At 43.6% G+C, this 24,252-nt stretch overlaps 2 protein-coding genes, 1 non-coding gene and 1 pseudogene across 11 annotated transcripts; 2 read left to right on the top strand and 2 right to left on the bottom strand.

Annotated features, from left to right (window-relative positions):
* Positions 1–4,678: 4,678 nt before the first annotated feature.
* TRNAR-ACG (transfer RNA arginine (anticodon ACG)) lies at positions 4,679–4,751 on the bottom strand. Its single transcript has one exon. It is a non-coding gene; the product is annotated as a tRNA-Arg (tRNA).
* A 268-nt stretch (positions 4,752–5,019) lies between these two features.
* On the top strand, positions 5,020–14,925 carry PRMT5 (protein arginine methyltransferase 5). Of its 4 annotated transcripts, none has more exons than XM_039851779.1 (18): positions 5,066–5,221; positions 5,865–5,983; positions 6,280–6,365; positions 6,536–6,670; positions 7,050–7,162; positions 7,308–7,357; positions 7,556–7,719; positions 8,167–8,328; positions 8,510–8,587; positions 8,684–8,742; positions 8,826–8,948; positions 9,035–9,210; positions 9,768–9,877; positions 10,118–10,211; positions 10,374–10,490; positions 10,703–10,767; positions 11,550–11,618; positions 13,253–14,925. In XM_039851779.1, exons 1-18 carry the CDS (start codon positions 5,112–5,114, stop codon positions 13,349–13,351), a joined length of 1,929 nt encoding a protein of 642 aa, XP_039707713.1. In that variant the 5' UTR covers positions 5,066–5,111; the 3' UTR covers positions 13,352–14,925. The 4 variants fall into 4 exon arrangements, with proteins under 4 accessions (XP_039707714.1, XP_039707713.1, XP_039707719.1 ...); XM_039851785.1 differs by having other exon boundaries at positions 5,123–5,255; XM_039851781.1 differs by having other exon boundaries at positions 5,208–5,330.
* On the top strand, positions 11,555–23,115 carry RBM23 (RNA binding motif protein 23). 6 transcript variants are annotated; one of them, XM_039851827.1, is made up of 14 exons: positions 11,555–11,618; positions 16,741–16,816; positions 17,387–17,493; positions 17,956–18,003; positions 18,137–18,304; positions 18,559–18,612; positions 18,772–18,889; positions 18,984–19,136; positions 19,222–19,359; positions 19,760–19,825; positions 21,446–21,641; positions 21,727–21,822; positions 21,916–22,000; positions 22,075–23,115. In XM_039851827.1, the coding sequence occupies exons 2-14, from the start codon at positions 16,751–16,753 to the stop codon at positions 22,076–22,078; spliced, it is 1,299 nt and encodes a 432-aa protein (XP_039707761.1). In that variant the 5' UTR covers positions 11,555–11,618; positions 16,741–16,750; the 3' UTR covers positions 22,079–23,115. The 6 variants fall into 6 exon arrangements, with proteins under 6 accessions (XP_039707761.1, XP_039707757.1, XP_039707737.1 ...); XM_039851823.1 differs by lacking the exon at positions 11,555–11,618 and adding an exon at positions 13,281–13,439; XM_039851795.1 differs by lacking the exon at positions 11,555–11,618 and adding an exon at positions 13,557–13,692.
* Positions 19,984–20,106, bottom strand: LOC120594179 (uncharacterized; annotated as a pseudogene).
* Positions 23,116–24,252: the final 1,137 nt, after the last annotated feature.

Below are 24,252 nucleotides of genomic sequence, written 5' to 3' on the forward strand. Positions count from 1 at the left end.
TAACACTTCCTACCTCACAGTGTTCTTATGAAGATTCGAGGTTCTTGTGAATGTAAAGTGCTTTTCATAGAACCTGACATGGAATAAGGGCTCAGTAAATGTTAGCTGTTATTAATATCACAAATTAAATTCATATATTTAATCACACACATATACACATCCAACTGGTTTGTTTCTGGACTATTGGTTAAGCTCTTTTATTCTGTCTATTCTTGTGCCAACTGAATATTGTAGCCCTTTATATACTGTTTATTTCATAAATAATTTGAGGTAAAGGGCTAAATATATAGAGCAAATTTCCTCTCTTTTCTCTTCTTTTTAAAATTTTTCTTTGCCTTTCTTTTCTGCTTTTTATTACAGGTGAACAGTAGAATCATTTTTTCAAATAACAAAAGATTTCATTAGAATCATGATTGACTTGTAAGAGTGAGATATTAATTGAAATTAATATCTTCATGAGATTCATTTTTTTCTAAGAGCATGGCTCATCTCCACTTTTTAATTTTATCTCTCAGCAAATTTTTGTGATTGTCTTTAAACAGGTTCCTCACATTTTTCAGTAAGGTTACAGTTAAGTTTTTAATGGTGGTGTTATTGTAACCACTGAGACTGGGAAAAACACTAGTCACAACAGCTAGTGCATACTGAAGGCTTACCATGTACAGGGTAAGTTTAAAATGCTTTACTATATTGACTATACTCCTCATAACAGCCTTACAAGATTTACATTCCCATTTTGTGGATGAGGAAATAGAACAGAGGGGTCAGGTTCACATGGTTAGTAAATGGATGAACAAGCCATCTGGCTCCACAAGCCAAGATCTTAACTATCATGTTATTGGGATATTTTTATTAATTATGTCTTCTAATTGGTTATTCTTAGTGTATAAGAAGGCTACAAATACATTTTATATTTGTCTTGTATCAAGTGACATCTCTGAATCCTATTATTAATTCTCATTATTTTAGAACTGATTCTCATGGATCTTCTATTATACAATCATATCTGCAAACAATGATAAATTTGCCTCTCTTTCCAAAAGTTTTAATCCCCTCTTTTTCAATTTCTAGTCTCACTGCATTGGATTTTTTCAGAATAATATTAAATAACACAGTGATGAGAGTAGACAGCCTTGTTTTTACCTTTGCATAAATCAGTGACTTCATAGATACATATATGTATTTATATATGAAGAATATTAAGACTATTAAGAATGTTTATAGAAAATGGAATTAACTTACCATGTTCTCTTTGGTGGCTATTAAAAATCATGGAATGTTTTTCTTTTTGAATTATTTTTCTTCTATTACGTAAATAAATTTTCTGATACCTAACCTTGTGTTAATTCCTGTGATAAACCCTAATTGGTTGTGGCATATAATTATTATGTTAATGTACTGTTGAATTTTGTGTTAATCTTAAATATTTTAGGATTTTACATTTCTATTCATAAGCGAGATTTGTCTATAGGTTTGTGTGTGTGTGTGTGTGTGTGTGTGTGTGTGTGAGGGGTGCTATTTCCAACAGTTTTTGATATTAGGTATATTCTGGCTTCATAAACAAATTGGGTAGTTTTCCATCTTTTTCTATGTTTCAGAACAGTTTTTACCTTCTATTTTGACAGATAAATACTATATAATAGAGATGACAAGGAAGAGAATGCAAATCAGCACAGATTATTTTGCCTCAGTAACTCTGCCACTTTTGTGACTGGAGGACAGCCTTGATTGTGAAGCAGCAATTTGGAGCAGTGAGAGGGTCAAATGGGACATTATTTTGGTGTTGAAGGAAGAGTGCCGCAGGCTTGGCAGGCACAAAGGTGAGTGAAGGTGGTCCTGGGGAGGGAGGCAAGTGCTGAGGAAGGAGAGCAGCATAAGAGACAATGAAAGGAGGGTTTACAATGAGCTGGAGGTTTTTACACAAGGACTTAAAAACAGAATCAGGTAGAAGAACTGGGCCTGAAGGTAAAGAATGCTGGCAGGCCCATTGGAAGATGATCTGGGAGTGGGTGGGTACTCTTTCCCTTCCAGAAAAGTTTCCAATGCTCTGGCCTGTTAGTCACTGACTCCTGTAGGAGGAAGTAATATTATTTTTGACCCAGGATATTTGCCCTTTTGTCCTACCATCTCTCTATCTTCATACCAGCCAAGGCCTATATCCAATGATTCACATGCTTTTAAGCGTCAGAGTTCAGCGTGGAGGGGAGAGCAGACAGAAGCAGAGCATAGACAGACTTCAACTTTGACTTAATGCCTAGGAAGAGTCCTTTACAAGAATCTCTATTTCTTTTTCAGTCCTTTCCTTCTGCTTCTCTACAGCTCATAAAGGCAGACCCGCAGCACATGCTGTTTTTTTTTTAAGACACAGGAAAGTGCTGTAGGAAAGGCAGGGAGCAATGTGGTTTGGAATTACTGGGAACTGTTCAGCATTATGCTTGTCATATAGTTGAGGCTATCTTAAATGAAAAAACAAAGACATCAAAGATGAATGAAATTCAGCCTATCTAAACTTACTTTAAAGTCAGTCAGAAATTCTAGGCTCTTTTTACGGAAATCCTTTTGAAAATTGTTTTACCTAATGGCAAAATTGACATTACTGTTTTATAGATTTTCCTCTCTCCCTCTTACCCATGGATAGATTAGTTAATAACCAACAGAGCAGCTACCAGCTTGACATCAGGAGGAAGATGCCAGGAGCACAGATGGTCCACGACTCAGATAATTAGCTTCTGAAGAAGAAACATCATCTACTAAGTCTTCTGTGAATGTAGAGTTTGGTTGGGCACAACTGGGGTAGAGAACAAGCAAGCCTCCTCAGCGACTCTTTTCAGCCTCTTAAAATGTCAGTGGAGCACTCATACACTTTGAGTAGACAACCACCTACTTATAAGACCTGCAGGGAAGAATCTAAATAAATACTGTAGATACTCTGCCCTAAAAGAGGGGGAACTTAACTCCCCACTCAAGTGTGGGATGTACATAGTGACTTCTTTCCAAAGAGTACAGGATGGAGGGGCTAGAATGGAGTGTAATTCTACTACTACTTCTGCCAGGTGATAAAGGTAAATATCAACAGTCATAAAATATGTCAACATGATGTACTCTTGATATGATGTGATGAAAATGGCACTTTGCCTCTGTGATTTTCCTCTCTCAAACCCATAATCCAAGTCTGATCATGAGAAAACCATCATGTAGAAAGGCATCCTACAGCATAGCTGGCCAACTTCTCAAACTCCTCAAAACTACTCCTCAAGGTCATCAAAAACAAGGAACATCTGAAAAACTGTCATAGCCCAGAGGAGCCTAAGGAGACATGACAACTATATGGAATATGGTATCCTGGATGGGCTCTTGGAACATAAAAAGGACATTAGGTAAAAACTAAGGAAATTTGAATAAATTATGGACTTTAGTTAATGTTTTCAATACTGGTCCATGAATCATAATAAATGCACCATATTTATGTTAAGATATTAATTATAGAGAAGGCTGTGGGGAGGCATATGGAAACCTGCTCAATTTTTCTGTAAATTTAAAACTGTTCTATGATATAAAGTCTAATAATCATAATCATAATACCTGCAGGAATCAAATGAAGACTAAGATAGGACAACAGAACCTCCAACCCCTTTAGGTTTCACAGGCATTTTCTCAGTTCTTTGATTTTTGGACTTTTATCTTCTTGGGGCACTTACATTGCACCCAGGGTTCCTTAGAACTTATCCTACTACATCCTTTCCATATTTCCCAAGACTTTGTCCCCCATAGGCCAGAGCGATCTCATTCAGTCTCATCGCTTTAGTCACTATCTCTCTTCTGGAGATTTCCAAATCTAGTCTGGCGCAGGTCTCTGTTCATCCAACTTTCTATTACACAGCGCCCCCTAGGTGTCCAACTCGGCATTTCCAAACCCAAACCCTGATTCTCCTAAACGGTTCTCTTATTTCTTGTCTCACTCACAGACCCTGGGCATCACCCCCGACTTCTCTTTCTCACAGCTCCCTGCCAGTCGGTCCTTAAGTTCTGTCAGCGCCTCCCGCTTTGGGCTTTTTGTGTTCTTTCCATCCCTGCTGCCAGGCCCTCGACACCTCTGGGACCTCCTTATCTTTTTAGGTGTTGCCTTTTTCTTCATCCCTTTCTTTTATTTCCCCATCCCTCTAGCAGGTATTGACAAAGGAAAATGTAGAGATTCTCTCAGGCCTCTGCCAGGCAGTTCATGACTCCTCTCTACTATAACTGCTCACCATAAATTCCTTCTCTCTGTCTTCGTGCGCGCGCACACACGCGCGCTCCTGTGTGTATGTGAATGTGTGTTTATTTACATTTTGTGTTTGAGATACAGGATCACGAGGAATTAGTGGCTGAGTTGCCACAATCTATTCACTGATATAACATACTAAGGCCCAAACAAAGCGTATTTTAAGAACACCAGCCATTAATTCAGTTTTCTCAGGGTTCATAGAGACGGAAATAGTGACTCAAGAACCACCTTTGAATCAGGTAACGGAAAAAGTTGACCTAAGATGGCTGCAGAACTCAATCATTTAGACCTGAAATGAGGGCCTGAGAAGATAATGAAGAAATTTTAAAAAGTATAAGGGGAAAAAAATGAAGGTTTAAAAAGTGCTGCTTACAGCTGTATTGTATGAGCAGCAATAAGAACCGCCCGTCTCACCGAGCCAGCCAGGAGTCGAACCTGGAATCTTCTGATCCGTAGTCAGACGCGTTATCCATTGCGCCACTGGCCCTGAGACAATCAAGTGATGCTCGATTATGATAATTCAAGCTTATATTGCAGGGTTTCATGGGACCTGTAGTCTCTTAGCGAAATTTTGCAAATACACGAGGCATTATGGGAGATCGGAGTTCATCAAGAACCAGATCCTGAGATTGGTGAATCTCCCGGAGCTACGCCACACGTCACTGTACAGCCCGCGGATTGGCGGGAAGAACTACTCTCCACCCCTCCGCCTTCTCTTTGGAGAGGTGGAAGACGCTCTGGTTGTTATGACGATTCGTCCCGCCTTCCGGGGGGGCTTTTTTCCCTCCAGCTTTGTGATTGGCTGCTAGTATCAAGGAATCCCGGCGTGGACAGCGCGAGGGGAAAGATGGCGGCGATGGCGGTCGGAGGGGCCGGTGGGAGCCGCGTGTCCAGCGGCAGGGACCTAAATTGCGTCCCCGAAATAGCTGACACACTAGGGGCTGTGGCTAAACAGGGGTGAGGGCCCAGACCTCCGCGAGCGGAATGCGGGGTCCGTACTCGAGGACGGAGAGGGGCAGACTAGTCATCCCCGAGAGGCAGGGATGAGGGGGTCGGAGTGGATAAGGTGAGGCGGGAGAAACCAGTACTCCTTGAGGGGAGAAGCCTTGGGCCCTGGAAAGTCAGAAAAAAGAAAAACTTATTAGAGGCGTGTGGTCACTGAGCTTAATAGTCGGGGGAGTTGTCAGGTAAATAAAAAAGGGAGCTTACAGACCTCCAGGGCCCTGGAAAGCAAGATTATTGTCTGAGAGTGGGAGGAAGTGTTAGGGGGCTAGAGAGAGGGAAAGATAAACCTTGCGGGGAGAGGCAGATCTGGGTGTGATAGTCTTGGAAAATCAGCAGAGTAGAAAATCCACTTGGTGTGGATTTCATCTTTTCTTGTTACTCAGCTTTTCCATGGCTGTGGTTTGGGGAGAAATTAAGGCACAGTGTAGTGGAAGTGATATGCCCCAACGTGGGCTGAACTCAGAAGTCCAGTCGGCTGACTGATGATGGCAGCTCAAAGGGTTGTGCAGAATCCAGATAGCCTAATCCAGTTGCTTGGATCTCTGGACACTGCTGCTCTCTTTACATGACAATTCTGGGTCTGTCACGGTTGTAGGTTTGATTTCCTCTGCATGCCTGTCTTCCACCCGCGTTTCAAGAGGGAATTCACTCAGGAACCTGCTAAGAATCGACCGGGCCCCCAGACACGATCAGACCTACTGCTGTCAGGAAGGGGTAGGGACCATCCCATATGCCCCTTTATTAGAGGCAGTAACAACTTCTTTATTAGTGTCCTCATTCTCCTTTCCTGACTTAGATATATTGATTAGTCCCTGGGTTATAGACAACTCTTGTTTTCTCCTTGCTTACCTGCTAAAAGCCTTAGTTTTCCTAATCTGCATCAGGGTATCCTGTGTCTCTGATAGAAAAAGTCTTTGTCTCTACTCTATTCCCTGTTAAGAACTAGAAATTGAATGAGTAAAGTGCCTAACCTCATTCGATATTTGTCTTTCTTGGGTGGGGGAGTGCAGATTGGAATACGCTAATTGTGGGAAAGCTTTCTCCATGGATTCGTCCAGACTCAAAAGTGGAGAAGATCCGCCGGAACTCTGAGGCGGTAAGATTGTTTGACCTCTCCACTGGATCTTTCTAAAGATCAGGTCTGTAACCAAGCTGGATGGGGAGAGCAGTCTCCCCTGCCCCCATAACTCAGTAACTCGGATATAATGCAATTTAAGCTATTTGGATTGCAAGCTCTTAACCTTTTCCTCTTGATCTCCATTCCAGGCCATGTTACAGGAACTGAATTTTGGAGCATATCTGGGTCTTCCAGCTTTCTTGCTGCCCTTAAATCAGGAAGATAACACAAACCTGGCCAGAGTTTTGACCAACCACATCCACACTGGCCACCACTCCTCCATGGTATGGCTGAGGGCCTCCTTTTCTACTGCATATTATGGTAGTTAGGCTATGCTACATACTTTCTTGTTCCTAGCCATACAGTAAAGGATGCATTTGGCAGAACTGAAATGTCAGTACTGCCTACCTCCATCTAAGAGTGGTGAGCAGAGAATTCTAAAAGATAAAGAATGCACAATTATGTATAGAAATTTACAGTAGAAATAAAGGGCAAGGCTGATATTTACATAGGATATACACGAGATACAAGTACACATACATACAGTCACAAACTGGGGAAAGTATTTTAAGAGATTAACTTGAGATCTGGATCAAGAACTTTTAATTGAAGGAAGCTTTCTGGATCCACTGAGTTCTAAACAGGGTACTTGTTCATCTACAGTTCTGGATGCGGGTACCCTTGGTAGCCCCGGAGGACCTAAGAGATGATATAATTGAGAATGCACCAACTACACACACAGAGGAGTACAGTGGAGAGGAAAAGACGTGGATGTGGTATGTCTCCTTTTGCTGTTATACCAGGGCCAAGGGTAAAATGAAGGGAAGTACGGGGTGGAACCTGTAGGGTGGTCTTTTTAAGCTATGGTGATTGTTGGGCCATATGTATTTGACTATATTTTTCTGTATTTGCTCTGGACAGGTGGCACAATTTCCGGACCTTATGTGACTATAGCAAGAGGATTGCAGTCGGTAAGTCCACAAAGGTCCTGACTTCCTATGAGTAAGAATTAGGAGTTTCATATAGACTTGGCTGCTGGGCAGTTTTGCTGTTTTCTGTGCCTCGGTGTGCCTTGCTTTTAAGGAGTAAACAGGTCTTGCACAACAGAACAAGAAAAGGCTTCTTGCGTAGCGGTAGTTGACAGGTCTTTTCTTTTTTTTCTTGTGTAGCTCTTGAAATTGGGGCTGACCTCCCATCTAATCATGTCATCGATCGTTGGCTTGGAGAGCCCATCAAAGCAGCCATTCTCCCCACCAGCATTTTCCTGACCAATAAGAAGGGATTTCCTGTTCTTTCTAAGATGCACCAGAGGCTGATCTTCCGGCTCCTCAAGGTGGGTGATAGAAGGATGCTAAAGGTGCTTCAGCTAATCCTTTTGCTGTATTCCCATACATTTGATGTTTTTTTCCTATGGGGCTGACTCTCCTCTGATTTCTGGAAAACAACTTCAGCAAAGTAAGGGGTCTTAAAAAAGGCAAATGACAGTAGGAGCCCCAGAAACATTTCAAAAGAACCAGCTCTCATGAGAATTTTGCAGGTTTCATTTAAGAAGTTATAGCAAGGCTCCATGGGGCTCTTTGAGCCAGGATGATGCTTATATGGCATAGGAGGGCTTTGTAAGTTCATTGAAGCCTTATGCTGTTTTTATTGGTATTTGGAGAACTGCTGGTCTGGGCCTTATATAATAAATTTTATGCTAGGACTCTTTGGCCATAAGATCTAATAATATCCCAGAATCTTGGCTTGAGGACTGTGTCTGATGGTCTGACTTCTCTCACAGTTGGAGGTGCAGTTCATTATCACAGGCACCAACCACCACTCAGAGAAAGAGTTCTGCTCCTACCTCCAGTACTTGGAATACTTGAGCCAGAACCGCCCTCCACCCAATGCCTATGAACTCTTCGCCAAAGGCTATGAAGACTATCTGCAGTCCCCACTCCAGGTGGGTCTAGAGTGCACTAAGAGGAGGGAGGCTGGAAGTAGGGTGGAGAAAATCTCTTGAGAGTAAGTGTCCTAAAATCATACCAAAACTTAGGAGGCAATGGGAAAGTTTTGGTATTCTGGTGCATTGTCCTTGCCAGAAACTTGCTAACTTATTTTGCCTCTTTCCTCTTATTCATCAGCCACTTATGGACAATCTGGAATCACAGACATATGAAGTGTTTGAAAAAGACCCCATCAAATACTCTCAATACCAGCAGGTACAGCGTGGATCCCGGATTGGGTCAAACTCAGGGCTAGAATAACCTAGGTGAAGATGAGACTATAGCCATGAGGTCTTCTCTCCTTCTCCCTAGGCCATCTATAAATGTCTGTTAGACCGAGTGCCAGACGAAGAGAAGGACACTAATATCCAGTGAGTGTTCTCCCCACGATACCAGAGATTTGTGTGTCTATTTCTCTATATGCTGAGTCACCTTGACTCTCTTTCTTTCTTAGGGTGCTGATGGTGCTGGGAGCAGGCCGGGGTCCCCTGGTGAACGCTTCCCTGCGGGCAGCCAAGCAGGCTGACCGACGGATAAAACTGTACGCTGTGGAGAAGAACCCAAATGCTGTGGTGACGTGAGTAGCAACCCTTTTACTGGGAAGTTGTCCCCAGTGCCAGTTTTTCTTAATTTGCATCGTCACTTGTATCATCTCTGTTTTAGGCTAGAGAACTGGCAGTTTGAAGAATGGGGAAGCCAAGTGACAGTAGTCTCATCAGATATGCGGGAATGGGTGGCTCCAGAGAAAGCAGACATCATCGTTAGTGAGCTTCTGGGCTCCTTTGCTGATAATGAACTGTCACCTGAGTGCCTGGATGGAGCCCAGCACTTCCTAAAAGGTGTCTCCAGGTTGGGGTATACTGAGTAAGGGGATTGGATTATTAGCTAGGAAGGCTGAGGGAAAGGCGTTGGGGAGAATTGGGTGGGATGGCAACTGAGGTTACAGGGTTTAGGGGAAGGTGGGCTGGACTTGGGTCAGTGCCCTTAGCAAATGAAGTAATCTCTCTGAGCCTCTGTGTTCACATCTATAAAATGAGGGGTATAAACTAAAGCAGAGACTCTTAACCTGAGGTCTGTGAACTCCCTGAGCTGCTGTGATATGTACCTTAGGGGCTTAGCTTTCATCAGGATAGCAGAAGGCTTTGTGACTCCCACAAAAGTTAAGAAGCACTAGATTAGAATATCTTAGGTTCCTTCCAGTTTTAATCTTGTGTGACTCTGTAAAGTAACCTGGAAGTGGAATTTCCCATGATAGGAGTTGGGAGCAGATTGATCTGGGAATGTGACAACATTGAGTTGCCTGAGTCTGTTTGGATGTGAGAGGTTTGGGCCTTCAGTTAGTACAAATATATCATTTCCATCTCTTGGGAACTAATGTGGCTCTCCTATTCTGCAGATGACGGCGTGAGCATCCCTGGTGAATACACGTCCTTTCTGGCTCCTATCTCCTCCTCCAAGCTGTACAATGAGGTCCGAGCCTGTCGGGAAAAGGACCGTGACCCCGAGGTAAAGAGCCACTCTCTTCTCGTGGGCTCCTCTCTTTAGTCCTTTCTTTTTCTATATTAGCATCTATTGTTTTCTTCCTCTGCAGAAGATGGAGAGGTGAAGGAGCAGTAGGGAATGTGGTTGAAGTAAAAGTTTGTTTTCGTCTTTTTCTGTGTCCCTGAGGCTTGAGCTTCTTTCCCTGAGGAAGTAGATATCTCTTGCTTATCTTCTTCAGCTCTTGCTCTCTGTCTCTTGGGTCAGGCCCAGTTTGAGATGCCTTATGTGGTACGGCTGCACAACTTCCACCAGCTCTCTGCGCCCCAGCCCTGTTTCACTTTCAGCCATCCCAACAAAGGTGAGTTCCTGTGTGGCTATCCTCTGACTAGGCGGGTTGAGAGCTCGCCCTTGCTGACCTGGGTCTGCCCTGTCTAGGCTTCCCTTACTGGTTCTTGCTCATGCTTTACCAGTTGTCTAAGATTTTTGGCCCCTTGTCACTCACACAACTCTTCCTTGACAGATCCTATGATTGATAACAACCGCTACTGTACCTTGGAGTTTCCTGTGGCAGTGAACACAGTGCTGCATGGCTTTGCAGGCTACTTCGAGACTGTGCTTTATCAGAACATCACTCTGAGTGAGTGTCTGGGGCAGTGGATGGTGGGATATGAGTGTGTGCTACCTGAGCAGCTTCTGTACATGTTTCATTTAGAGTCACAGGGAGCCCAGGAGTCAGTGAATGGGGATATTTGATTACTTGTTTCTGTGTTCACAGAAGACATTCTCCTCAACCTAGGCAAAAAGCACAGTCACGGAAACTTCAGTTTTTTCATTATTTTGTCCATACAGGTATCCGTCCAGAGACTCACTCTCCTGGGATGTTCTCATGGTTTCCCATCCTCTTCCCCATTAAGGTAGGAATCATATTTAAAACTCCATAGGTTAAAGAGTTTAGCTGTTGGGTTATGAATGATACTTGGCTGTGATCCATGTCCTACTTCTCTCACAGCTTGGATCCCAGTTGTAGATGTTGGACTAATGTAGTGGCCTTCTACCTGGCTTCTCCACATCTCTAGCTACTCTTCTGTCAATTTCCTACCTTAAGCAAGCGTCATCTTTTAAAACCCAAATCTGATTATATCTCTCTCCTGCTAAAAAACCCTTCAGTGCCTTCCCACTGTCTTTAGGATAATGGTTAAAATCTTGAACATTGCTTGTAAGACTTGATGTGATCTAGTTTTAGCCTGCCTTTCCAGCTTCTGTCCCCTTGATTACATTGCCTCAGTCCAACGGACTATTTTTCAGTTCCTCTGATACCCCATCATCTTTCTTTCCTGTGACTTTGATACCTTTCTTCTTTGCCTGTAAAATTCATTTCTTCTCTCTTTACCCTGATAACTTATTTTCCAGGTCTCCTTAAACATTCTTGTTAACTTTCTCAGACCTAAACTATGTTAGCGTTCCTAGGTGTTCATAGGTGCTTTCATAGCACCTTGTGCATGATCACAGCAGTCATCACACTTTAGAGTATTTGTTCAATGTCTAATTGTTTAGTTCTAATTATTTGTTCTGATAGACTTCAGATAAACTTTATGAGGGTCGGAACATCATGTTTTTATCTTCACACTTAGCTCAGTACATTGCTACATGTAATTCATTAGGTCTACCCTGAACCTTCCTGTCTTTCTTCTTACAGCAGCCCATTACGGTGCGTGAAGGCCAGACCATCTGTGTGCGTTTCTGGCGATGCAGCAATTCCAAGAAGGTGTGGTATGAATGGGCTGTGACTGCACCAGTCTGTTCTGCTATTCACAACCCCACAGGTCGCTCATATACCATTGGCCTCTAGCCCTGCCTGCAAGTGTCCAGAAGCAGCTTCAGGTTCTGCTCCTGTAGCATAGAAGGTGCAGTACATCTGTGGGCTGTGGTTCCCGTTGTCCATCAGAGAGAAGCATTTCAGTTTGCTTTTCTGCCTTACATCACTGTGGGCAAAGGAGGAGAATTAATTGCAGGGCTCAAGCCACCAATCAGTGAAGACTTTAGGCCAGAGCGTGAGGAATTAGTGCTGGATCTGAAGCTACTCTGAAAGGCACTCAGCTTCAAGCGCTCCCTGGAATAGCCCTGAGACATGCCGATTGAACACATTTTCAGCCCTTTCCCTGCCCATCTTCTGTTCCTGTTTTGATGGTTTTGTGTGGAAGGAAATACAAATAAAGTGAAGTCGTGGCCTTTCCTGCTCCAGCCCTGCTGCCCCCGGCCTCTGCTTTCTCACACCTTACTTAAACTTAGGCATGCTCAGATCTGTGCCCTTATCTAAGACCCAATGGGGCCTACCTTTATTCCCTATTTAGGAAGCTTAGTGGTGACTCTTGGACTCCTGGGTATAGGCATTTCTGGCCAGCTACAGAATGGTCTCGTGCATTAGAACTTGTGATTAGATTTTAGTCTGGGAGGAGGCCTAGTTTGCCACCATGGAGAAAGATGGGGTAATGAGTGAAGCCAGCTTTCTACCTTCTTGAGTTGAACTGCCAGCTGCTTTATTACCTCTCGATAGAGAAACTGGAAGCCATCCAGACATCTCCAGCAAGACACCACCTATTTTGTTTGAACAAAATAGGGTTAGTTTGAAGTCCTAAGAGATCATCTAGTCCAATCCTTCATTTTCAGAAGAGGTATATGAAATTTGTACAATGATATGACGTTAGTATTCAAATCGGACTGGAACATAGGTCCTCTGGCTTTCTTCATGTTAGGACCAGCTACCTTTTTGGAAGTCTTAGTGCAGACATCAGTTCCATCTCTTTCTGGTTAGAGGGCTGAGAGTACTGTTACATCCAAGGAGTCATCTGAGAAAGTCTCAAGTTTACCCTTGCAGGGGGAAGTGTGTGGGGCACTGATTTAAGCTGAAGATATGTGAGCTATAAGACCAGACAAATCTGACAAGACTTGCATGTTCCAGTTCCCAAGCACTGAAGGCAGGAGGTGTTTGGGAGGGTTGTGTAGACAGCCTGCTCAGGATGGGAATATGGAGTCTAGCAAACACGGTTGCTCTCCACAAAGCTGTCCCCGAGAGCACCAACGTGACCCTCTGCAAATAAGAGCAGGGATGGCCAAGAACATCAACTGAACTTCCTTGTTGGCTCTGCCCACAACTGGGGCTTGGTCAACCTGGGCGCCCGACTTTCTGCAGGTCGTTTAGCCAATGAGAGCCATGGGGGCTGCCTGAAGAAGCTTCCACTTTCTGGAAGTCTTGGCGAAGTTAGCCAATCAATGGGAACTTGATGGTTGCTAAGAAACAATTGCATTTGGCTCCACCCATGTTTAGGATTTTAGCCAATGAAAATCTGTACTTCGGCTGTTGCCGTGAGACAGATTAGTTCCACTGCCTAAATATTTCAGCGCCTGCGCGGATTGGGGAAAGTTCTGGAAGACAGCGGAGCTACCGCCATTTTGCGGGAAGAGGAACAGCCTGGGTTGCAATACTGCTTTAACTGCTGAGACTCTGCAAGACAGCCGTGCTTCGCGCTCCCCAACAAACGCAAAGGAACGGAGAAAACCGGGACCCCGGTGCGGGGAACCGGAACTGGTGAGAAACCCGAAAGCTGGTACCCCTGCGACGTCACCTCTGCGTGACGTTGCTGCACGGCGCTTCCCCCTGACGTCACAGGCAGAAAATGGCGTCAAGAGCGGAATCAGGCAAACTTTTTAAATTAAAAAAATTTTTTGTTTACTTTGATTTGCAAGTGTTCGCTATCAAAATGTAGCTCACTGTCGGGATTTTAGGGATCCGCACCCTCGTGGCTCTGTCCTTTACTGATGACGCTGTTTCAAGGATCCCAGTGAGTTGGATCTCTTTCTAAGCCCCCTCAGCCGTGACGTCCATGATGGGGAGGGAGCATTGACCAAGAAAACATGTAGGATCGGTTTTCAGCCCCTAGTGCCACCATTTGGAGAAAGATGAGGGAATTGAGTTTTTTCCCTTAGTCTTCAATTTCTGGAAGATTGATTTCACTATATCAGCCTGAGATTTTCCCGATTTCCTTTTGTGACCACACTTTCCGTGGCGAAAGAGTATATAGTGAGGCCACTGTAAGGTTTTATCATTGGGAACGCTGGCTCTCGCGGAGATGGTGCCAATCGGATACTTTATAGGACCATTTTTTAAAGCATTGCCTTGGTTTGTTACACAATATGGGGAATGTTTTTTATCGTTCTTATTGTTCCTGTTCTTAATTAAAGTACCTTCATTTTGGAGATGTTTGTGCCCAGCTCAGGGACCGACCCAGGAGATGGCGCTACCATCACCCCTGGGACTCCAGCGTTTGGTGAATTCTGCCTGAAATGGGCTGTCGGTGGTTCTTCACTCTCCTCTGCCTCTGCAGCAGTGGGGCCTAAGTGCTGGCTTGGGTCGTGACTATACTATGGCAGGATCCTGGCACTGCCATGATTATGGACCCCAGTGTAGTTTTTGAAGCAGGGATGGAAGAAAGCTCTATGGTGTTTTAATCAATGGGATTGCATGGACTTTGACACAAATTCATGGGGAGAGTTTGAAGACTACGAACCTGAAAATGCATAATGTTTGGACTTTACTGCATTTAGGACAGCTAGAAAGCTACACTAAACCCATTGAGATTGCAAGTTTCAAAATGTGCTCGTGTTGTATATGTCTGTGCTTAAATCAGTTCATTCTTTGTTTCGGAGTCTGAGTGAAAACTTTACCCCATACATGGGGTGTTCATTCGTCAACTTAAAGTGTGTGTGTGTTATGTTACCCTTGCCCTGTACTAGCACTCAACAAAGAAGACGACTTGCAATCAGGAGTGTTTAGGGAGGAAAAAGCAGATTGTAAAAAATAGAGGAATTTTATGACACTTAAGAAATCTGTATAGACTTAGCCAAAATGACTGAAAGGAACAGTTTGAGCGTCAAAAATTTTTTCGTTTTAGAACCATTTTTCCACAATAGGCCAAATAGTGTATATTACAATTAGTTTGGTTCCTGATATTATGAAACATACTGTGTACATGCCTCATATCTAGAAGCCACGCAATAAAGTATGACTAATGAGACTGATTCTTTTGATAAACTGATCAGAACATTAATTCTCCAGATAAATGTATTTAAAGCTAGACATATTGATATGCTGTATACTTTTTTAAAATTTTCTTCAATGTTAAGTTTAAACTACAAGAGAGAGGTAATCTGATAATAGATAGTATGTGAGGCTTGAGTCAGAAGACTTTGCTCAAGAGTCAGCTCCTCCATTTGAACTTTGTGACTTGGGGCAGTTCACAAATTCTGTTTTTCATCTGTGCAATGGATCTGATATCTGGCTGTAGTATATATTACTTTTGATTGCTAAATTAATATAAGCTGTTGTTAAATAAGAGATTGAGTTCACTGGATTTTAGGTACATCTATTTGATTTTGATTTGATCTCCATTTTAAAACTTAAATTTACTTCCAAGTTATTTTAACGGTTTTGCTGTTTCTAAGACTCTTATCTCTGTAACATGCCTAGCAATATGAGGTACTATAGGTGTGATGATTATTTTTTACTTTTTAATATTATTTTTGTTATTTTTAATGTAATTTTCATATTTCTCTTATTAGTTTATTATTAAATCATCAGATAGGCTATGGGTTCTGAGGGCAACAAGGACAGCATCACTGGATGATGCATTAGCTAGCTGCTTTAAAGAGGACAAAGCTCTTGTGGAGATGGCAAGTCTGATTATGATTCACCTTCTAGCTTAGAAATTCTGCTTACCTGGGGATTTTTTGGTCAGTTTCATCGAGGTATAATTGACATAAAATTGTACACATTAAAGTGTACAATTTGGTGGGTTTTGATGTGTATAAACACCCATGAAACTATCACCCCCAAAAGTTTCCTGTGCTCTTTTGTAATCTTTTCTGCCTAGCCCCTCCCCACCTACTCCTATCCCTAGGCAACCACTGATCTGCTTTCTGTCACTACAGGTTAGTTTGCATTTTCTAAAATTTTATATAAATGGAATTGTATAGTATGTACTCCTTTTTTTTTTTTTTGGTCTGATTTCTTTCATTCAGCATAATTATTTTGAGATTCATCCATGTTGTGTATGTCAATAATTTCAGACCAGTAATTTTCAAATAATTTATCTTATTGATATTGTTTGGTATCTTCCGTTTTTCTTATTTGACAGACTTGGGGAAGACGATTGCTAGATGTGAAAGCTTGGGGGAGGCGAGAAGTCTCACCTTTCCTGCCTAGACAGAAGGGCTTCAAAGTGGGATTGGTTAAGCCTGTCTTAATCATATTTTTTTTGAGTTACCTAAACTCTAGTTGGTATTATATGGAAAACACTTAATGATAAGTTCCTTAATTATTGGTGTTTGTATGGGGGATATAGGGAAGAGCTTAGGGAAAATCTGAATTTTTCTGGTATTACTTTGTCTTATCATTTTTTTGTCTTGCTGCTTTACCTTTTATTGGAACTGTGTGCCTCTTTCTATGATTTAAGTTTAAACCAGTTATTTATTCAGAATTTTGAACAGTAGAATAAAGGCCTAGTGTCTACTGTAAAGTGAGTGGTAAGTTTGAGTGCCAGCATTGTCTCTTCACATGGCAGGGTCTGTTTTGTATTTTGTCTCTACCTAGATATTCAGTTTTCTTCTAGACCCTTGACCTATTTATTCTAAGCCACCAAGCAGAACTAGTTCAGAAATGTAAGGTACAAAAATAAACCTAGCGTAAGCAAGAGGTAGTAAGATCCCTTTGGAGTTGATAAAACAGAACTGTATACTGAATTCTGTCTCTTAGAGGTGAAAGGGAATGTGGGGTACTGGAAGGGGAGGAAAAACTTAAATGAGGGTCTTATGTATTGATGTCCTCTTCTCAGATCTGCTACCATGGCATCTGATGACTTTGATATAGTGATTGAGGCCATGCTGGAGGCTCCCTATAAAAAAGAAGAGGTAATATTCCCACCTCACTGGTGGAATTGGGTTAATAAGAAACAGCAGTTGGGTGTCATAGGTTTCAACATTTTGTGAATCCTCTTTCCCTACTTGGTTCTTATGTACAGTGACTATTCATAAAAGGCATAATCTTTTAGTAAGCTCTGCTAGAGACCCATACTCAAGGGCCATGTTTTCAGAAGGGCCCCAAAAACTGGGAAGGGGGGGCCCACATAATGTGGGAATTAGTGCTTTGTTCATAGCTTTCAGTGACAGAAAATCAATGTATCTCGGACCCGATTTCTTACTCTCTCAGGAAATAGATATCAGTGTAACAGATGTTGGGTAGCTAAAGTTTTGACATCCAAATCTGTCACTCTGATGTCTTCCTTTTGGGTAGTTTCCTCCCTTCCTCTCTTATTCCCTTTTTCAGGAGCTCTGAGTGCTCAAATATTGCCTAGATAATTGGCTAGAGAGCTTTGATTTCATGAGCTTTTTTCTTTGTCCACTTTTGTTCTTTCTGTGCCCAATGGAATTTTTGTGTCTGCTACCTTGAACCTTGTGACATTTTCCTGGTGAACCCCTCAGGATGAGCAGCCAAAGAAAGAGGAGGTTAAAAAGGAAGGCTCTGGCAATACCACCGGCAGCACTGGCAACAGTGGCAGTGGGAGCAGCACCAGTGGGGAGGCAAGCAAGTGAGTGTGGCGTGAGGAAATGGGTTGGCAACTTGGGAAGGGAAACAACTATGTCCGTTAGAGAAATAGCCAGAACAGGGAGGTAGTTGCTTCTAAGACTGCCGACTTAATAACTGGATCATGGGAATACTGGTGACTTGGTTTTATGACGATGTAGTCTAAACTTTGTGTGTAGATTTGTGGATCAGTCCCAGCATTGATACATTTCATTTGCGTAAAATAGCAAGAGGGCCCCTAATTTAGAAACACCAGCTTTTGCTTGGCATTGGGGAAAAACCATGGCCGCTTCAGATGCCTAACAGCATCCAAAGCTATGTGTAAGTTGATGTTGTACAGTTGCTGTGAACTGCCAGATCGTCTTCTGGGCTTTGGTCCTTTACTGCTCTTTGTTTCACCCTGGCCATGGAGATAATGAGATAATGAAACCTTCTCAATAATAAGAATCCACACTTCCTTTCACAGGAAGAAGAGGAGTCGGAGCCATAGTAAAAGCAGGGATAGAAAACGCAGGTCAGTCATTCTGGGGGCTTTGGGTTTTCAGAATTACTATAAATAGAAAGATACCAAGGATATATATCGAAGCCCAGAAGAGGTTGGTTGGTTTATTAACAAACTAAATAGCTGTTTCCATCTGCATTCGTAGTCGGGACCGTGATCGGCATAGGCGGAGAAACAGTCGGAGCAGAAGTCGAGATCGGCAGCGTCATCACCGCAGCCATAGCTGGGATCGTCGCCACAGTACTGAGTCCCGAAGTTGGGACCGGCGTCGTGAGGATCGTGTGCACTATAGGAGTCCACCACTTGCCACTGGGTATCACTTTTTGCTAACAAGATCGCTTTCCTATTGGAATCTGGGTAAACTATGTTCTATGGTCCCTTCCCGAGGGTGCTTATAAGCCTCCGAGATAGGCAGGAGACCCAGTTACTGGAGGGGTGGCATTAAGAATTCACGTGTGAGATGAGGTGCTGGGATCTGGTTTTCTCGTGATGGAAGACCCAGCATTGGACCAATCTGAATAAAGTTGGGTGACACAACTTTCACTTTTGTTGTTCTCTGTCCCATAGGCGTAGGTATGGACACAGTAAGAGTCCTCATTTCAGAGAGAAGAGCCCAGTCAGGTGAGTTGATAATGAATACTTTTTTAGAGATTGTAAGGTAATGAATAAAAAGGTCTTTGAGTCAAAGTACAGGAATATGTAGTACTTGAGGTTAGCTAGAGAATGATAACCAAGTATTGGTAGGGGTGAAGGTCTCAACAAATTTTCCTCACTCCTCAGAGAGCCAGTTGATAATCTGAGTCCTGAGGAACGTGATGCCCGAACAGTTTTCTGTATGCAATTAGCTGCCCGCATTCGGCCTCGAGACCTAGAGGACTTTTTTTCTGCTGTTGGCAAGGTAACCTTCTCCTCCTTAATTTGCTTCTCACTATCCTATATTCTGTCTATCCCCCTTTATTCTCAACTCAGGATTTCTCTTTTGCCCTGGATAGGTTCGTGATGTACGTATCATCTCAGATCGGAACTCACGTCGTTCCAAGGGTATTGCTTATGTGGAATTCTGTGAAATCCAGTCTGTGCCACTGGCCATTGGGCTGACTGGGCAGCGGCTGCTGGGGGTGCCTATCATTGTACAGGCCTCACAGGTGAGCAGGCCAAGAAACTGACCTGAGAAGACAGGATTGAAGGTAGGAGGTGTGAGACCTGACCCATCATTTCTTCCTTCCCCAGGCTGAGAAAAACCGACTGGCAGCCATGGCCAACAACCTTCAGAAAGGCAGTGGTGGACCAATGCGCCTCTATGTGGGCTCCCTGCATTTCAATATCACCGAAGACATGCTCCGGGGCATCTTTGAGCCCTTTGGCAAAGTGAGTAGAGTAGAAAGTGAGGGAAACCTCTGAAGGGAATTAGAAAAAGTGGAGAAGATGAGTATTCCTCTTTGTTCTGTCTGACCATGATAAACCCACTGCATTACACCATAGTGGGCATAAGGATCCATGCTGGGAAAGTTAGGCTCCATCTCTGTATTCAGATTGGTCAGTAGACAAATGAGTCAGGCACCATGAAATCAAATAATGGGGTTCAGATTAAGCAAGATAGTCACAAAAGGTGTTTTGGAAAGAGATGGCCTTTGTTTCTTTTTAAAAATGATTCAGAGAGATGTGATTGGTGGTGAAGAAGTTGGAGGTAACTAGAACAATCTGGGTAGGAAAGATCAAAAGTATGGGTTAGCTAAAAAGTTATTAATAATATCTCCCTGTTCTGCAGATTGATAATATTGTCCTGATGAAGGATTCGGATACAGGTCGTTCTAAAGGTTATGGTTTCATTACGGTGAGTCTCTAGTCTTTTTAACTTGTTTATTTTAGTTTGGGTTTGTCCTCTTTTTCTGATTTTACAGCTTAGCTTCATTCTCCTTTAGGAACTATGTAAATGACTCATAAACCCTGACGCCTAAAGCTTGGACTAGCCGTCTGTTTCTTTTTTTTTAATGCCTATAGCACCTGGTCTTCCTAGTATCCCATCCAAGTATCCAAGTACTAACCAGGCCCGACCCTGCTTAGCTTCCGAGATCAGACGAGATTGGGCTTGTTCAGGGTGGCATGGCTGTAGACTAGCCTTCTGTTTCTTGAGACGAGTGTGTTGCTTGAGCTCTTGGCTTTGTTCCTATATTTTTGTCAGTGGCCCAGGGGTGTCCAGGAGTTGAACCAGCTTCCCTGGTGCTGCACCTTGCTCTTAGGGTAATAGTAATGATTCCAGGCTGCAGCTAAAATGTTAGGGGCATGAGAGAGGTTAGGTACGGGCTTTTATGGACATGTTTTATAGAATTGGTATATTTTCATGATGAGATAGGATGGTACTACTCTGAATAATTTTTCCATTGAGAAGTATCTTTATATTTAAATACTGTAGAGAGAATAGTGAGGTCATCTATTAGTGGGCAAATCTCACCTTTTCCTGACACTTCAACAAAATTGTTACCAGTTCCCGTAACTGGTTCTTCCAGCCCCATGTGACTCCAGGCTGAGGACTGGCTGCCAGCCACAAGTCTGATTGAAGCTGGTATTTTCTGGGCTCAATCCAGGCAGCATACACCCCCACAGCTGCCTGCAGGGCAGAGGAGAGGTAGGTTGTGTTCTACCGTGGCAATTGCTCACCTCAGAAGTATCCAGTAAAGGCAGGCCACCTACATCACCTGCCTGTGAACTGTCAGTACCACGTGCCAGGCCCTGGGGCAGCTAATACCAGAGTAACCAAAGCCAGCTGTGGCGTTCCTAGTGGCAAGTACCTTTTCTAGCTCTCTGCGTGACTTAGATGCAGAAAGGCTTCTTTTGGGGCCTTTTCGCCCTTGTGTTGCTGCTTTTTAGGTCAACACCCTTGACACTTAAATAGCAGACTGGGAATGCTCTTTATGCCATGCTGCTGTTGCTGCTGCTGATGATGAAAGGGACGAGAGAGTAGAGGCTCTTGTCAGCAGGCCACCAAGTCAGCAGCACTGTGGTGGGGGTGCAGGCGCAGTCTTCCTCTGAGCACCAGGCTGGACTCTGGAGGTCCAGATTTCTACTTCTTAACTGAGAACTGAAACTTACTAGTCCTAAGGACTGAAATAAAGCCCAAGAGCGTTGACTCTCAGCTTATCTTACTTCCGTTTTATATGTCCATTTGTGAAACAGCCTGTCAGGCTGGCTTCCCTACAGATAAAAGACTTTTTACATTGTTGGGTTTTTAATGGAGCTGGAAGATTGATAAGTGATTGCCATTGAGTCCGTTGGAAAAGGTGCTTTTCAGAGAATAATTTAGGGAGGGATCTTAGATCACAGACTCTTGGAAAGAAAAGTTTGTACTGCAGTGAGCATGCAGTTTTCCTGGAATAGTAGGAATATGAGTGTTAGTGGGGTTTTGAGAGCATGTCTGTGGCCAAGAGGTGACTGATACTGCTTGGGTTTCTTGTAGTTCTCTGAGTCTGAGTGTGCCCGGCGGGCCCTGGAACAGTTGAATGGCTTTGAGCTTGCTGGTCGACCTATGAGGGTCGGCCATGTGACAGAGCGACTGGATGGTGGTACAGACATTACTTTTCCTGATGGAGATCAGGAGCTGGATCCGGGATCAGCAGGTGGACGTTTGCAACTCATGGCCAAGTTGGCAGAAGGTAGAGTTTCTCTGCAGGTGGAGAATATGGATTGAGTTGTAAATCAAGGGTTGGGACTTAATCCCACCTTTTCTTTCCCTTTTAGGCTCTGGAATCCAGTTGCCAACCACAGCTGCCGCTGCTGCCTTGCAGCTGAATGGAGCAGTACCCTTGGGGGCCCTGAACCCAGCAACTCTGACTGGTAGACTTGGACTTGGGAAAGGAAAAGAAGGGTGAGGGCCTGGAAAGAAGAAATGTTCTTTGCTCACTAATTCTCTCCTCCTCTCTGTTCCAGCTCTGAGTCCGGCCCTGAACCTCGCCTCTCAGGCAATTGCCTCCCATTGCTTCCAGCTTTCCAACCTCTTCTCCCCCCAGACCATGTGAGTCTCAGGACCTAGCTCATTTTAGTCTCAGTTATTTTCTTTCTTTTAACTTCTATTTACCTCTTCCCCAGGTGAATCAATGGCACAGTATACTGCCTCCCTGTGCCTCTGGGTCCTGCCACTCCCTTCTCCACATTTACCCTTCTGTGGTTCCTTTTCTCCATTTTGTGGACCAAGCCATCCTGAGGGCATGGACATTGACTATGGGGAAATTGGAGCCACCCTTATGGACCAAGAAGAGCTCCTGCCCATGGCCCCACTGGGAATAGCCTCTGCTGAACAACCGCTAGTCGAAGAGAACAGAATTGTTGAACACCTATTTCCCTGTGTGTGCTGTCTCCTGGGAGGATCTTCATTGCCCTTTCTAACAACATCTTAGTGATTCCTCGATTCCTCCTCTGTTGGGAAGGCCATAGGGCATTGACTGAAGGAATGAACTTCTTTTCGTTTGTCTGTACCCTACAATTTTTTCAAGGAAAACCCTTAAGCCCTCTGGACAAAGAGGACTTTGGAGTTTGTGGGGTGAACCTTGAAGGTGCTGGCTTGCTGTTGCAAGGGCCCCCAGAAGATAGTATGGACTCGTATATGCATTGTGAAGCCTGCCTTAGACCTCAGCTTAGGGCTGGAACTACTACTGTAGGCTCAGCATCTTGCTGGGAACTGTGGGAATGATCTATCCTGCCAGGTATTTTGAATGTCTTAAGGGGCATTCAGTTTAGCGAAGGATGGGGTACTTTCCAGTATCTTCCATCTTTCTTTGTACAGTTAGTTGTCCTTCCTCCCAGGTCCTTCCTTTGGTCCAGGGTGGGAGGATGGAGGGGAGGCTGCTACTCTCTACCTATTCCCATGTGCCTCTACTGTAGGCTCAACCCCAGCTGTTAAAGCTGCTCCTGTCCCCTGCCTGGGCACACGTGAGCCTTCTCACTGGATTTTATACCCTTGTGTCTGTACATAAATATATATATGTATATATATATAAACTTTGTACAAATGGCAAGCCCTGCTCTTGTGGCGGCTGCTTTCCATATATGTGTGGTCTTAGTTATGTCGGATGTTAATTTCTCAGCCAAAACCATGAATGGTTCTAGGGATATAAAACATTTGTAATACCATTGTGAGGTTTTTTCTTTTATTTTAATTTTATCTAATTTTCAGAAAGAAAAATTGACAAAAGGCACATACCTGGGCCAAGTTCTTGTCTGCATCTCCATTTTACTGTTAGTGTTTGTCTCCTCCTCCATCTGTCTCCATCTTAACTATCTCCAAATCTATCTGCCCACTGGACTGAATTGCAGGTTCTGTCCCTGTGCCTAAGGACAGATCTTGTCTTTCCACTAGATGGCAGTGTAACTACCACATTCTGCACCTTCCTCTAGGTGTGTTTCATGATATTAAGGATCTTAAGTAGCAGAGAAGCCTCCCAGGCTCACCCTTCTTACAGTTGGTCCCCATACCACTTTTAGCCTTATTTGTAGTAGAAAACTACTAGAACCCAATATGCAAAAGGTTTTGGGCATCATACATTAGGGATCCTCAGGCCTTAACTGCTGTTCTCCCAGTCACCTCAAAGCTTGCATTCCATATAGCTCTGCCTGGGGTAATGCAAGCCTGGAATCAGTGACTCGCAGGGAGCTGGGTTTTCCAGGAAGGGCTCTGCCAAAGGGGAGGCAGAACTTCCTCTGCTTGCTTTTTAAGGCTTGTAACAAGGGACTGGGCCAGCCCAGCTCACCAAGTAAGAATCAGCCTGGAGGAGGAGGTCTGAGGTTCTTGGTCAGGGCTCCTCCATTCTTTACTGGTTTCTATGGCAACAAAATGTTAAGACTATTGTCATGCTAAAAATATGGATAATTGCTGTTAGGTTTTAATTTGTCAGCACTCAGACTTTCTAAAGCAGAGTGATGGGTTTTTGGTGATATTAGCTTCTGGGGTTGCTTTGAACACTGAAGTATTAAGTACCTGAAGCCTGTTTGGTGTAAGAGGCCACTGGGGCCCAAGACTAGCTCTCGATTTTTCTAGCTAGCTATTTCCTTTGCTGCCACCCCCACTCCTTCCGTATCTTAGTTTGCTCTCTGGACCTGGAGGAAGGGAAGGAGGATGCATTATTTTTAGGTAGGAGCAGCTGGCTATGGCCCAGTCCCCCTATAGTTATTGATTTGGCTGTTAATGCATCCTGGAAGCACAGTGCAGACCATTTTTGTTAGTCATTCTAAAGCCATGGACCAGACCTCCCTGTGGTAGTCTTGAACTCC

This window comes from Pteropus medius, unplaced genomic scaffold (genome assembly GCF_902729225.1).
Source record: "Pteropus medius unplaced genomic scaffold, Ma_sr-lr_union100, whole genome shotgun sequence".
NCBI lineage: Eukaryota > Metazoa > Chordata > Mammalia > Chiroptera > Pteropodidae > Pteropus > Pteropus medius.